A 12,074-nucleotide genomic window follows, 5' to 3' on the forward strand; every position below is an offset into this window, starting at 1 on the left:
TTCTTCCTCTGTCCCTCTGAACATACCCCTTGCCCATCCTCTTGGGTCCCCCCCGCCCCCTCCGCCTTTCTTCCCGGATCTCTTGTCCCATGATCCTCTCGTATCTCTTTTGCATATCACCTGTCCAGCTCTTGGCTCCATCCCTCCCCCTCCTGTCTTCTCCTATCATTTTGGATCTCCCCCTCCCCCTCCAACTTTCAAATCCCTTACTCACTCTTCCTTCAGTTAGTCCTGACGAAGGGTCTCGGCCTGAAACGTCGACTGCACCTCTTCCTAGAGATGCTGCCTGGCCTGCTGCGTTCACCAGCAACTTTTATGTGTGTTGCTTGAATTTCCAGCATCTGCAGAACTCCTGTTGTTTGCATAAGGAAGAGAAAATCTGCAGATGATGGAAGTCCAAGAAACACACACAAAATGCTGGAACAACTCAGCAGGCCAGGCAGCATGTACGGAAAAGAGTACAGTCAACGTTTCAGGCAAAGACCCTTCAGCAGGACTGGAGAAAACAAAGATGAAGAGTAGAATTAAAAGGTGGGGGGTGGGAGGGAGAAACACAAGGTGATAGGTGAAACCAGGAAGGGAGGAGTGAAGTAAAGAGCTGAGAAGTTGATCGGTAGAAGAGATTGGGCAGGGACCCCCAACTCTCTTTCACCATTCCCCATCCCCTTTGCCCCTTTCACCTTATCTCTTTGCTTGCCCATTGCCTTCCTCTGGCACTTCTTCCCTCCTCTTCTTTCTCCTATGGCCTTCTGGCCCTCTCTTATCAGACTCCCCCTTCTGCAGCCCTGTATCCCTTTTACCAATCAACTTCCCAGCTCTTTACTTCATCCCTACCCCTCCCGGTTTCACCTATCACCTTGTGTTTCTCCCTCGCCTCTCCCCACATCTTAACTCTACTTGTCATCATTTTTTCTCCAGTCCTGCTGAAGGGTCTCAGCCCAAAATGTCAACCGTACTCTTTTCCATAGATGCTGCCTGACCTGCTCAGTTCCTTCAGCATTTTGTATGAGTTGACTGCAGACACATCGCTTGGTGTCACTTAATTTACATACAATCATCCTATGTATATAACAATTGCTTATACATTATGTTTTATATGATTGCTTTCATACAGTGCCTTGTAAAAGTATTCAGCCCCCAACCCTTTGTTCACATGAATGAGTATTACAACTAGGGACTTCGATCAATTTAACTGAGAATTTTTATTTGTGATTCAGGTGCTCCTCTCCCCCCCCCCCCCACACACACACACACAGCCCAAAAAATAGGGAATATTGTCAAGCATGAAAAACTTTAAAAATTCAAAAACGGAAATGTCAGCAGTTCAAAAAGTATTCATCCCTGTTTGCTCAGTACTTAGCTGAACCACCTTTCGCAGCTATTACAGCTAGTGGTCTCTTTGAATAAGTCTCTATTAGCTTTGCACAATGTGATGGAGCAAGATTTACACATTCTTCCTTGCAAAATCGCCTGGTTAGTTGGGGAGCAGTGGTGGACAGCAATCTTGAGGTCTTGCCAGAGATGTTCGATCAGGTTGGTCTGACATGGAGAAGAGGTACTTATTTTAGGTGATCCTCCAGTTTTCTACATCATCATATTAGGTGAGTTGGTAAGGTAATATACAGTATACAATAGAGGAAAGGTAGTGTAGTAGTTACAAAGGGGATGAATACTTTTTCAGATTTCATTTTGTTTTTTAATTTTAGTAAATTGTCGACAAGTTTTGGAATGTTTCTTTTGATTAGACGTGATGCACAATGTTTTGTAGATTAGCTTTAAAAAATCCTATATCAATATATTTTAAGTTTAGAAAATGCAACAGTAAAATGTGAACAAACATGAACCCTGATGAGGATTTCAGCCCAAAACGTCGACTGTTTATTATTTTCCGTAGGTGCTGCCTGGCCTGCTGAGTTCTTCCAACATTCTGTGTGTATTGCAGTAAAATATGAAAATGATTGTGGAGGCTAGGTACTTTTTCAAGGGACTGTATTTATATTTATTGTTTCTTTTTCTTTGTGTTCTTTACACTTATTATGTTTTTTATGCTCCGTCGAATCCAGAGTAACAATAATTTCATCCTCCTTTACACTCGTGTACTGAAGAATGACAATAAACAATCTTGAAATCCACACACTTTATTTTGTAATTTTCTGACTTCTTCAACTGTTGGTTGAGTGTATCAAGCTGCTTACTTGCAAATTCAACTTCTGCTCATCGGAGATTTAACCTATAATTCAAGCCTTGTCATGAAATCAGAGACGAAGGATCTATAACTTTATCCACTTACCTAGCCTTAGAATTTTTATCTGTGGTTTGGAAATTGCAGGTGTTCTTACTGCACAAAATTGATTTGTATCTGGAATGGTGATTTACAATCTTTGAAATATGCATGTACAACACTGAAGAAATTGTTATTTGAATTATTACTCAATGAGATTAGCTCTATTGTGATTTGGGGATGTAGGGGGCGGCCACTGATGCCCTTGATGATGGTATTCTTTGCTATCCTCTGCAGCAATTTGTGTTCTGTGACCCTAATGTTAGTTTACTCTAAAAATTTAAGAAACCAAGCACCAATTGTAAACTTCCTAAGACATTGGAGCAAACTTGGACAATTCAACTCCAAACCATCCAGCCCTTTTACAGTATGGGCTTCCCAGTCTATGTGTGGAAAATTAAAATCTCCCACAATCATAACCCTGTGCTTACTACAAATATCTGCTATCTCCTTACAAATTTGCTCTTCCAATTCTTGCTCCCCATTTGGTGGCCTGTAATGCACCCCCATAAGAATTACTGCACCTTTCCCACTCCTCAATTCCACCCAAATAGCCTCCCTAGACGAGCCCTCTAATATATCCTGCCGGAGCACCGCTGTAATATTTTCTCTGACAAGCAATGCAGCACCTCCCCCTCTTGTCCCTCTGATTCTGTCACACCTGAAGCAATTAAATCCAGGAATATTTAGTTGCCAATCACACCCCTCCTGTTCACTAATAGCTACTATATCATACTTCCAGCTTTCAATCAATGCTTTAAGCTCATTCACCTTTCTTATAATGCTCCTAGCATTAAAATAAATGCACTTAAGAAATTTTCCACCTCTTTCTCTCTGTTTATCACTAACAGTGCAAACAACTTTACTATTTTCTTTTTCTTCCTTCCTCCCTACATCTGTTCCTACACTCTGGTTCCCTTCCCCCCTCATATCCAGTTTAAATCCACCGGAGCCTCTCTAGCAAATCTACCCGCAAGAATATTTGTTTCCCTGCAGTTCAGATGTAGACCGTCCCGCCGGAACAGGTCCCACCTTCCCTGGAAAACTGCCCAATTATCTATAAATCTGAAGCCCTCCCTCCTGCACCATGTCTTCAGCCACGTGTTGATCTGCGCTATCTTACTATTTCTAAACCCGCCTGCACGTGGCACTGGTAGCGATCCTGAGATTGCTATCCTGGAGGTCCTGTCCTTTAACTTGGCGCCTAACTCCCTAAACTCACCTTTCAGGACCTCCTCACTCTTCCTAACCACGTCATTGGTCCCTACATGGACCACGACATCCGGCTGCTCACCCTCCCTCTTGAGAATACCGAGAACTCGATCCGAGATATCGCGGACCTTGGCATCAGGGAGGCAACAGACCATCCGGGATTCTTGATCTCTTCCATAGAACCTCTTATCTGTCCCCCTAACTATCGAATTCCCTATCTCTACTGCTCTTCTCTTTTCCCTCCTTCCCTTCTGAGCTGAGGGTCCCATCTTGGTGCCAGAGACGCAACCACTGCAACTTGTCCCTGGTAGGTCGTCCCCATCAACAGTTTCCAAAACAATGTACTTATTATTGGTGGGAACGGCCACGGGGGTCCTCTGCTCATTCTGTCTACTCCCCTTCCCTCTCCTGACAGTCACCCAGCTTACCTGTCTCCTGACTCTTAGGGGTGACTATCTCCCTGTAACTCCTCTCTATTTCTGCCTCTGCCTCCTGAATGATCCGAAGTTCATCCAGCTCCTGCTCCAGTTCCCTAACTCAGTTTGTCAGGAGCTGCAGCTGGATGCACCTTTCGCAGGTGTAGTTGTCAGGGACAATTCTGCTCGCCCTGATTTCCCACATCCTGCAAACGGAGCACTCAACTGCCCTAATTGCTGCCTCCATTACCTACTCTTAAGGTAATTAATTAGATTTATTAAAGGAACTTACCCAACCTTACCTCACTTGGAGTGAAGCTCTTCCTCAGCCTCTGATCGCCAAAGCCTCAGGAGCCAACGCCATCCTACTCTGTCTCCCTCTACTCCGTCGCCCGCTCCGATAATCTGCTCTCTTCTAAACACTCCCACTGCCTCACGGTCCGACTTACACACACTTGCGCAGTCGTGCCCCGTTCAGCTGCCGAAGAAAATGACTGACTTCCACAAACTGCTGCCTTTTAAACACTCCCCTGCCTCACGGTCCGACTTAGACGCGCTTGCGCAGTCATACCCCCTTCAACTGCCGAAGAAAATGATCTTAGCTAATTTGCTATCCCTCTTAACCCTATTCTCCGGCCTTCTCACCATAGCCATTTATGCCCTTACTAATTCTACAGCTGTCAATGACAGTGAATTCCACTGATTCACCACCCTCGAAAGAAATTTCTCCTCACCTCTTTGAAAATGGGGATCTGTCGATTCTGAGGCGATGCCTTCTGGTCCAAGACTCCCCCCAATATAGTCTGCAAGGATGACCGGCCAACTGTCACTTTTATTCTCCATGCCATTTCCATTCTGTTCTATCTCTGGTCTTCACACTGTGAGCTTGAGGAATAGCATCTCATCGTTAACTTTGAGCTTTTTAGCCTTCAGGACTTTATGTTGAAATCAACAATTTCAAGAAACCAGCTTTTCAAGTTTTTCAGAGCACACCCTGGATATTTCACCTATAACAGCAGCAGGTAGCAATAACACAATAGGTCAACAGTTTTTTTTTAATGACTTGTGCTTGGTATTCATAGGTATTAATAAGTATTTACTGTTACTAAATTCAGCCTTTTAATTTCAGGTGTACATTAATGCTTCACATTGTTGCCTTCTATTTCATATTCTAGACATACCCTCTGTTCTTCAAATTTATGTAATTCCTCCACAAATTATTGGTGCTAGCCATCTCAACTATTTCGAGTTCCACATTCTGAACACCCTGAAAATACTCTTGAAATACCTTGGATTTAATAGTGAGTGAAAACTAGTTTTTGCATAGAAAACAAGGTTGGAATGAACGGGTTTATTTCAGGTTGAAGAATGTAAGTTGTGGACTGTCCCCGGAATCAGTTAGTGGTCTTAGATTATTTATTATTTACTTCAATGATCTGGAGAAGGAAGTTAAATAAAAGGTATCCAAGTTGGCCTGTGATGTGAAAATGGGTCAAAAGGCAAGTTTCAATGAGGGTATTGTGCTGTTTATTGCAAACGGGTTGGAGTTCAGGAAGAAAGAAGTATAAGACATAGGTGCAGGTTTAGGACATTCAGCCCATTGGGTCTGCTCTGCCATTCGATTATGACTTCATTGATTTTCCCTCTCAATCTCATTTTCCTGCCTTCTCCATATAACCTTTGATGTGCCTATAATCAAGAACCCATCAACGCCTGCTTTAAATATACCCAATGATGCGTTCTCCACAGCCAATTATGGCAATGAATCTCGCAGATTCACCAACCTTTGGCTAAAGAAATTTCTGTTCATCTCTGTTCTAAAGCAATGTCCTTAAATTCTGAGCCAGTGCCCTCAGACCCTGGATTCTCCAACTATTAGAAACATCCTCACCACATCCACACTATTCAATATTCACCTTTCAGTATTCAGTAGATTTCAATGAGATTGCTCCCTCATTATTCTGAACTCCAGTGAGTACAGGCGCAGAGCTATCAAATGCTCTTCATATATTAACTCTTTCATTCTTGAGAATAAAACCCCCTCTGTCCTTCTCCAGTGCCAGAATATCTTGCATTGGGGGCTCAGAGATGCTCACAATACTCCATATCTGGTCTGACCAATGTTTTATAAAACCTCAGCATTACAGATCACCTCTGACTTCTGTAAATGATTTTCTGTCTTAGGAGCGTGTTGGTGACCACTTGAACAATGTTCCCATAATTAATTGAGATCATATTGCCAGATTTTGTAACTTTACGCTCTATTTGAGAACAAATTTCAGTGTATCATACTGTTTCGTGGTAGAAAACAAGGAGACTAGTGAATATTGGACTGGTTTGTTCATTAGCCTGCAGTTGTCTAGAGAATTGGCATCTGTAATATTCTGCTTGGCTTATAAGAGAAGCTCAAGGTCACTTGATGATGTATGTGACCCACTGGTCCACTGCTGGATTGTCCATTGATTCCAGTGGCAGAACACAGATACACTAAAGAGAGCAGCTACATACAAAGCATGTTTAACCATCAGAGATAGCTTTAACAAGAAGCATCTGTTTTTCCATCAGGGATAGCTTTAACAAGAAGCATCTTACAACCCCTTGCATTGGAATAAGTTTCCTCAGTATGAATTAAAAAAAAGGGCTGAGAGGTGACCTTCAATTTGACCTGCATTTCTTAGGTTAAAAACATGGTAATTTTAAGACCATAAGATATAGAAGCAGAAGTAGGCCATTTGGCCCATTGAGTCTGCTCGGCCATTCAATCATGGGCTGATCCAATTCTTCCAGTCATCCCCCTCCCCTGCCTTCTCCCCATACCCTTTGATGCTCTGGCTAATCAAGAACCTATCTATCTCTGCCTTAAATGCACCCAAAGACTTGGCCTCCACAGCTGCTTGTGGCAAGAAATTCCACAGATTTAGCACCCTCTGACTGAAGTAATTTCTCCGCATCTCAGTTCTAAAAGAATGTTCTTCAATCCTGAAGTCATGCCCTCTTGTCCTAGAATCCCCTACCATGGGAAGTAACTTTGCCATATCTAATGTGTTCAGGCCTTTTAACATTTGGAATGTTTCTATGAGATCCCCCCCTGATTCTCCTGAACTTAAGGGAATACAGCCCAAGAGCTGCCAAACGTTCCTCATACGGTAATCTTTTCATTTTCTACAAAACAGGGTTTATTTAAACTTATTTTAACAATAAATGTTTTCTCCTCAAACAAATTTTCTGATGGTCAAAAGACATATACAAGTTGAAATTCTTTAAGATCTTTGACAGCAGTGACATGTCAGAAGGATGTTCTGTGGTAGGGGAATAGGATCTGATATCTGAAGCTAAGTTTCACTTGCTGCCTATTTCATTTGATGGGTAACTCCTAGGTATGACATGTCAGCTTAATCTGTATCCAGAATTGGTTAATGCAGCCTAGCACCACAAGTGAAGAATATGGGCAGATAGCACTTAATTACTTCATCCTCACCAGTAACCTGCTTTTGTTGTTTGTACTTCAAGCCTTCCTGCAAAAACAAGTTGCAAATCTAATTTATTTTTGTTGTTACATTTTCTTTCTAAAAAGGTTTACCAAATTAGAAATATTGCAAGTACACTTTACAAAAACATGCACAAAATGCTGGAGGAACTCAGCAGGTCAGGCAACATCAGTAGAGGGGAATAATCAGTCAGCATTTTGGGTCAAGAGTCTTCATCTTGAATACAATTTACATTTTATTGATAAAGAACATGACTGCAAATATTAACAGATTTTGGATGTTGGAATAGGGATCAATTCATGGACATTAAGTTTTTCCACGATAATTTACTACATGTATTTGTCCACATTGCAAACTTCCAGTCCACTGAATGATTATGAATTCCATTGCATTGAAAGATGATCGAAGTCTTTTCATTAGGAAACATGACTTACGTAGAACACACCTCTGTTTTACCTTTCTTAGTAGATGATGCATTTGCCAGGTTGCAATGTAAGGAAGATGACTCACACTTTACATTGAAAATAGGAAATTTGAACAAAGAACTGAGGTTGAAGACTGTAGTAGGGGATGTGTCTAGTGCTGGGGGAGCAAAAGGATAGGTAGCCAAATATGTGGAAGGGCATGTAAAGCATTGAGAAGGATATCATTGTTATGTATTCATGTATATTTTGACCATTACGGATTGCTGTCAAGCTTCCCTGTGTATTATGTATTGGACGTCATGTGAGAAGGGATTCTGGTTAAATGACCTACAAGTAAAATAGCTGCACATTTGTTCCTTGCCTCTCCATCTCTCGTGTGTGTTATTAATGGCTGCTCAGCTTCCCAGTACCACAAACATAACAATCATTAAGGTCAGTATTGAGGAGAAGGGTTTTTCATTTAACAGGTTTTTCAGGTTCTAAGTTCAGACAAAGCTCATGTTAAAATTTCTCCTGCTGATAGGGCTGTAGCAAGACCCTATAAAGCTGTCTACATTGGAAACTGTGAATTTGTACAGTGCCCTTTTGAGATGGCCAAGTAGATATCCTAACTGTGTGTTTTAAAAAAAAGAATAATATAAAGGCAGAATTGTAAAGGCTTACAGGAATCTTTGAAGATGAAATGTTTTAATGTGTTCTTCCAGTTGCCTGGTAGGTAGCTGTTGATCCCAGGGGATCATAGGTTTGCGCCTCTAGTGGACTGTGTCTTTTCCAGAGTGCAAGCCTGGGTGGGAAGATTTGAAGAACTGGCTGTTGCCCAAGCAGCAGGTTCCTCCTCTCCACATCACTGATGTAGTCCAAGGGAGGGGCAAGCGCCGATACAGCTTGGCACCAGTGTCATTGCAGAAATTGCCAGAATGAAGTTGTAAACAACCTCAAACTGCCTTAGGGACTCCGGCTCCAGATTTCTTCCTCTGGCTTTACTCCCGAAGCCTTTGCCATGGGTAGATAAGGCCACAAGGCAGCTGAGGTTTAAAATCAGAGCTTTTCATCTAGGTGGGCTGCTGTCCAAGGCTGACATGCCCTACCTGCCTGAACCAGTTGCTTATCCAAACGAAATTACAAGATAGTTGTATGCTGTACAATAATGTATAATTTTAAAAAATTTGTCTTCAGAGCTCATGCAGAAGCTGCTGCGTCAGTGAAACAGATTCCCAAAACTGGTTCCTCTGGAGTAGAAGAGCAAAAAGATGGTGGAGAGGCTGTAAAGCCACAGGAAGAGGATGGACAAAGTGAAAAAAAGAAGCGGAGAGGATTCAGAGATCGGAAGGTATATTTATATTGATAGAGTCAAGTTCAAGTTTATTGTCACAGGTGTACCTGCACAGGGTATATGTTAATATCATGTATTTTTTTAAAACTTGCCATGGATGGTTTTTCTTCATAAATTGGTCTGGAGGGTCAGGGTTAGTGTGTCACTCATGCAAAAACATCAGATTTGAAGCTGTTTGCCCACACACACACACACACACACACACACACACACTCCCTAAAGATGTCCTAGCTACTTTGTAGGCTAGTACCCAAGATGGAGCTGACTAGATTTACAACCTTCTGCAGCTTCTTTCAGCCCTCCATACCAGACAGTGATGCAGCCTGTCAGAATGCTCTCCATGGTACAATTATAGAAGTTTTTGAGTGTATTTGTTGACATGCCAAATCTCTTCAAACTCCTAATGAAGTATAGCCGCTGTCTTGCCTTCTTCATAACTACATCGATATGTTGGAACCAGGTTAGATCTTCAGAGATCTTGACACTTGAAGCTGCTCACTCTCTCCACTTCTGATCCCTCTATGAGGATTAGTATGTGTTCCTTCATCTTACCCTTCCTGAAGTCCACAATCAGCTCTTTCCTCTTATTGATGTTGAGTGCCAGGTTGTTGCTGCAGCACCACTCCACTAGTTGGCATATCTCACTCCTGTATACCCTCTCGTTTTCATCTGGGATTCTACCAACAATGGTTGTATCGCCAGCAAATTTATAGATGGTATTTGAGCTATGCCTAGCCACGCAGTCAAGTATATATAGAGAGTAGAGCAGTGGGCTAAGCACACACCCCTGAAATACGCCAGTGTTGATTGTTAGTGAGGAGGATATGTTACCACTAGTCCACACAGATTGTGGTCTTCCGGTGAGGAAGTCGAGGATCCAATTGCAGAGGGAGGTACAGAGGCCCAGGTTCTCAATCAGGATTGTGGGAATGGTGGTATTAAATGCTGAGCTATACTTGATGAACAGCATCCTGACGTAGGTATTTGTGTTGTCCAGGTGGTCTAAAGACGTATGGAGAGTCATTGAGATTGTGTCCGCCATTGACCTGTTGTAGCGATAGGCAAATTGCAATGGGTCCAGGTCCTTGCTGAGGCAGGAGTTCAGTCTAGTCATGACCAGCCTCTCAAAGCATTTCATCACTATCGATGTGAGTGTTACCGGGCGATAGTCATTAAGGCAGTCCACGTTATTCTTCTTAGGCACTGGTGTATAATTATTGTCTTTTTGAAGCAAGTGGGAATTTCCACCCGTAGCAGTGAGAGGTTGAAAATATCCTTGAATACTCCCTCTAGTTGGTTGGCACAGGTCTTCAGAGCCTTACCAGGTACTCCATCGGGACCTTCCGCCTTGCGAGTGTTCACTCTCTTTAAAGACAGCCTAAAATCAGCCTCTGAGATGGAGATCACAGGGTCATCAGGTGCAGCAGGGATCTTCACAGCTTCACATGATCTTAACAGAAACATAAAATTCTACAGTACGTTATAGGTCCTTCAGCCCAGAGTGTTATGCCTACCATTTAACCTACTCTAAGATTAATCTAACTCTCCTCTCCCACATTGCCCTCCATGTTTCTTTTATCCATGTGCCTTTCTAAGAGTCTCAAAATGGACCTAATGTATCTGCTTCTACCACTACCCCTGGCAGGGCATTCCTTACATCCACCACTCTCTGTGTAAAAGAAAAAACTTACCTCTGACATTTCTTCCCCACCCCATATTTTCCTTCAGTCAGTCTAAAATTATGCACCCTTGTGTTAGCCATTTCCACCCTAATTCTCTAGCGATCCCAGGATTGACTATCTGATGTTGAATTGATGCTGTTGTTGTTAACAACTGAAAGTGCAGTTCAGAAGAAAAGATGTATACATTATATTTGTTTTTTCAAAACTATGCACTTGATGTGTTTTATTAATATTGGACTTCTCATTCATTCATTAGATGTAGTATATCTTTGCTTACACTGTATTTTAGATGTGAATTATTATTGGGTTTCTCATCAATGACAGTACGAGCTACATTTTGTTAAGATCCAAATTATGTTGCCAGGTGATTTTCATATTTGAAAACTAGTTTTTGAACATTAATGTACTTTCATTCTAACAAGTTCTGCCAGACCACCTTTCATAGTTACTCATGTTAGTAATTAGAGCAGGCTGCATTTAATATGACATTGCGTTCCTAAACAGATCAGATGCAGAAAAAAACTGATCAGTTGCAGTTGAGTACTTTTATGTGCAGCCATCCATTGCACATTATTTATTGAATCATGTTCCACATTTTTGTCTTTTAGTGCCATTTTGTGGAATTCCATTTCAAGTTTTAGTAATTTGGCTTTTTCAAAACGATTTCTTTTTTACTTGTCTCATTTGAGGTAGTACATAAAGCATGCCCAGTATTAAGATACTATTTGCACTAATGGGCTTCAATCGGCAGGCCTCATCAAGTATATTTCTGACACAAAACACCCAATCTTCTCCAAGCTCCTTTGTGATAAGAATTTACTAGGTGGACAGTGGTAATAATTCAAGGAATCCAAGCAGGCTTTGACAAAATCTAAGGTACCTACCAACTTATTTTCCCTGGTCCACGGCCACACAAATTAGTGAAAGAGCTTTCAGAATGGCAAGTTCAGGGCACCCCTTCATGCACAAGCAAAGCCAGAGCATGAATGCAGAAGCAGTGTACAATCCCCAAGCTACATAGCTGCCTGCTCTAACAAATACTACTTCTTCAGAGCCTGCTAGTCCTACTCTGGGTTCATCACCACCTCAGAATTCAGAAAATTAAACTGTAAGGAAATTATTCTTGACCTAAGAAGCAAAGAAGTGAAGACTAATTCTCGCAGTTATTAAAGAAATTATTCTTGACCTAAGTGAAGACTAATTCTCATAGTTATTGAAGAATAAAAGACTAGGTGTG

General features: G+C 41.8%; 1 protein-coding gene across 3 annotated transcripts in view; it reads left to right on the top strand.

Annotated features, from left to right (window-relative positions):
- The window catches only part of micu1 (mitochondrial calcium uptake 1), a 136,397-nt gene that overhangs the window by 50,814 nt on the left and 73,509 nt on the right, over positions 1–12,074 (top strand). For all 3 annotated transcript variants that reach the window (XM_063070561.1, XM_063070560.1, XM_063070562.1), the window contains one exon: positions 8,999–9,152. In XM_063070561.1, the coding sequence (XP_062926631.1) occupies positions 8,999–9,152 (154 nt within the window). The remainder of the gene's footprint in view (positions 1–8,998; positions 9,153–12,074) is intronic.

Source organism: Mobula hypostoma, chromosome 18 (genome assembly GCF_963921235.1).
Source record: "Mobula hypostoma chromosome 18, sMobHyp1.1, whole genome shotgun sequence".
NCBI classification, from domain to species: domain Eukaryota; kingdom Metazoa; phylum Chordata; class Chondrichthyes; order Myliobatiformes; family Myliobatidae; genus Mobula; species Mobula hypostoma.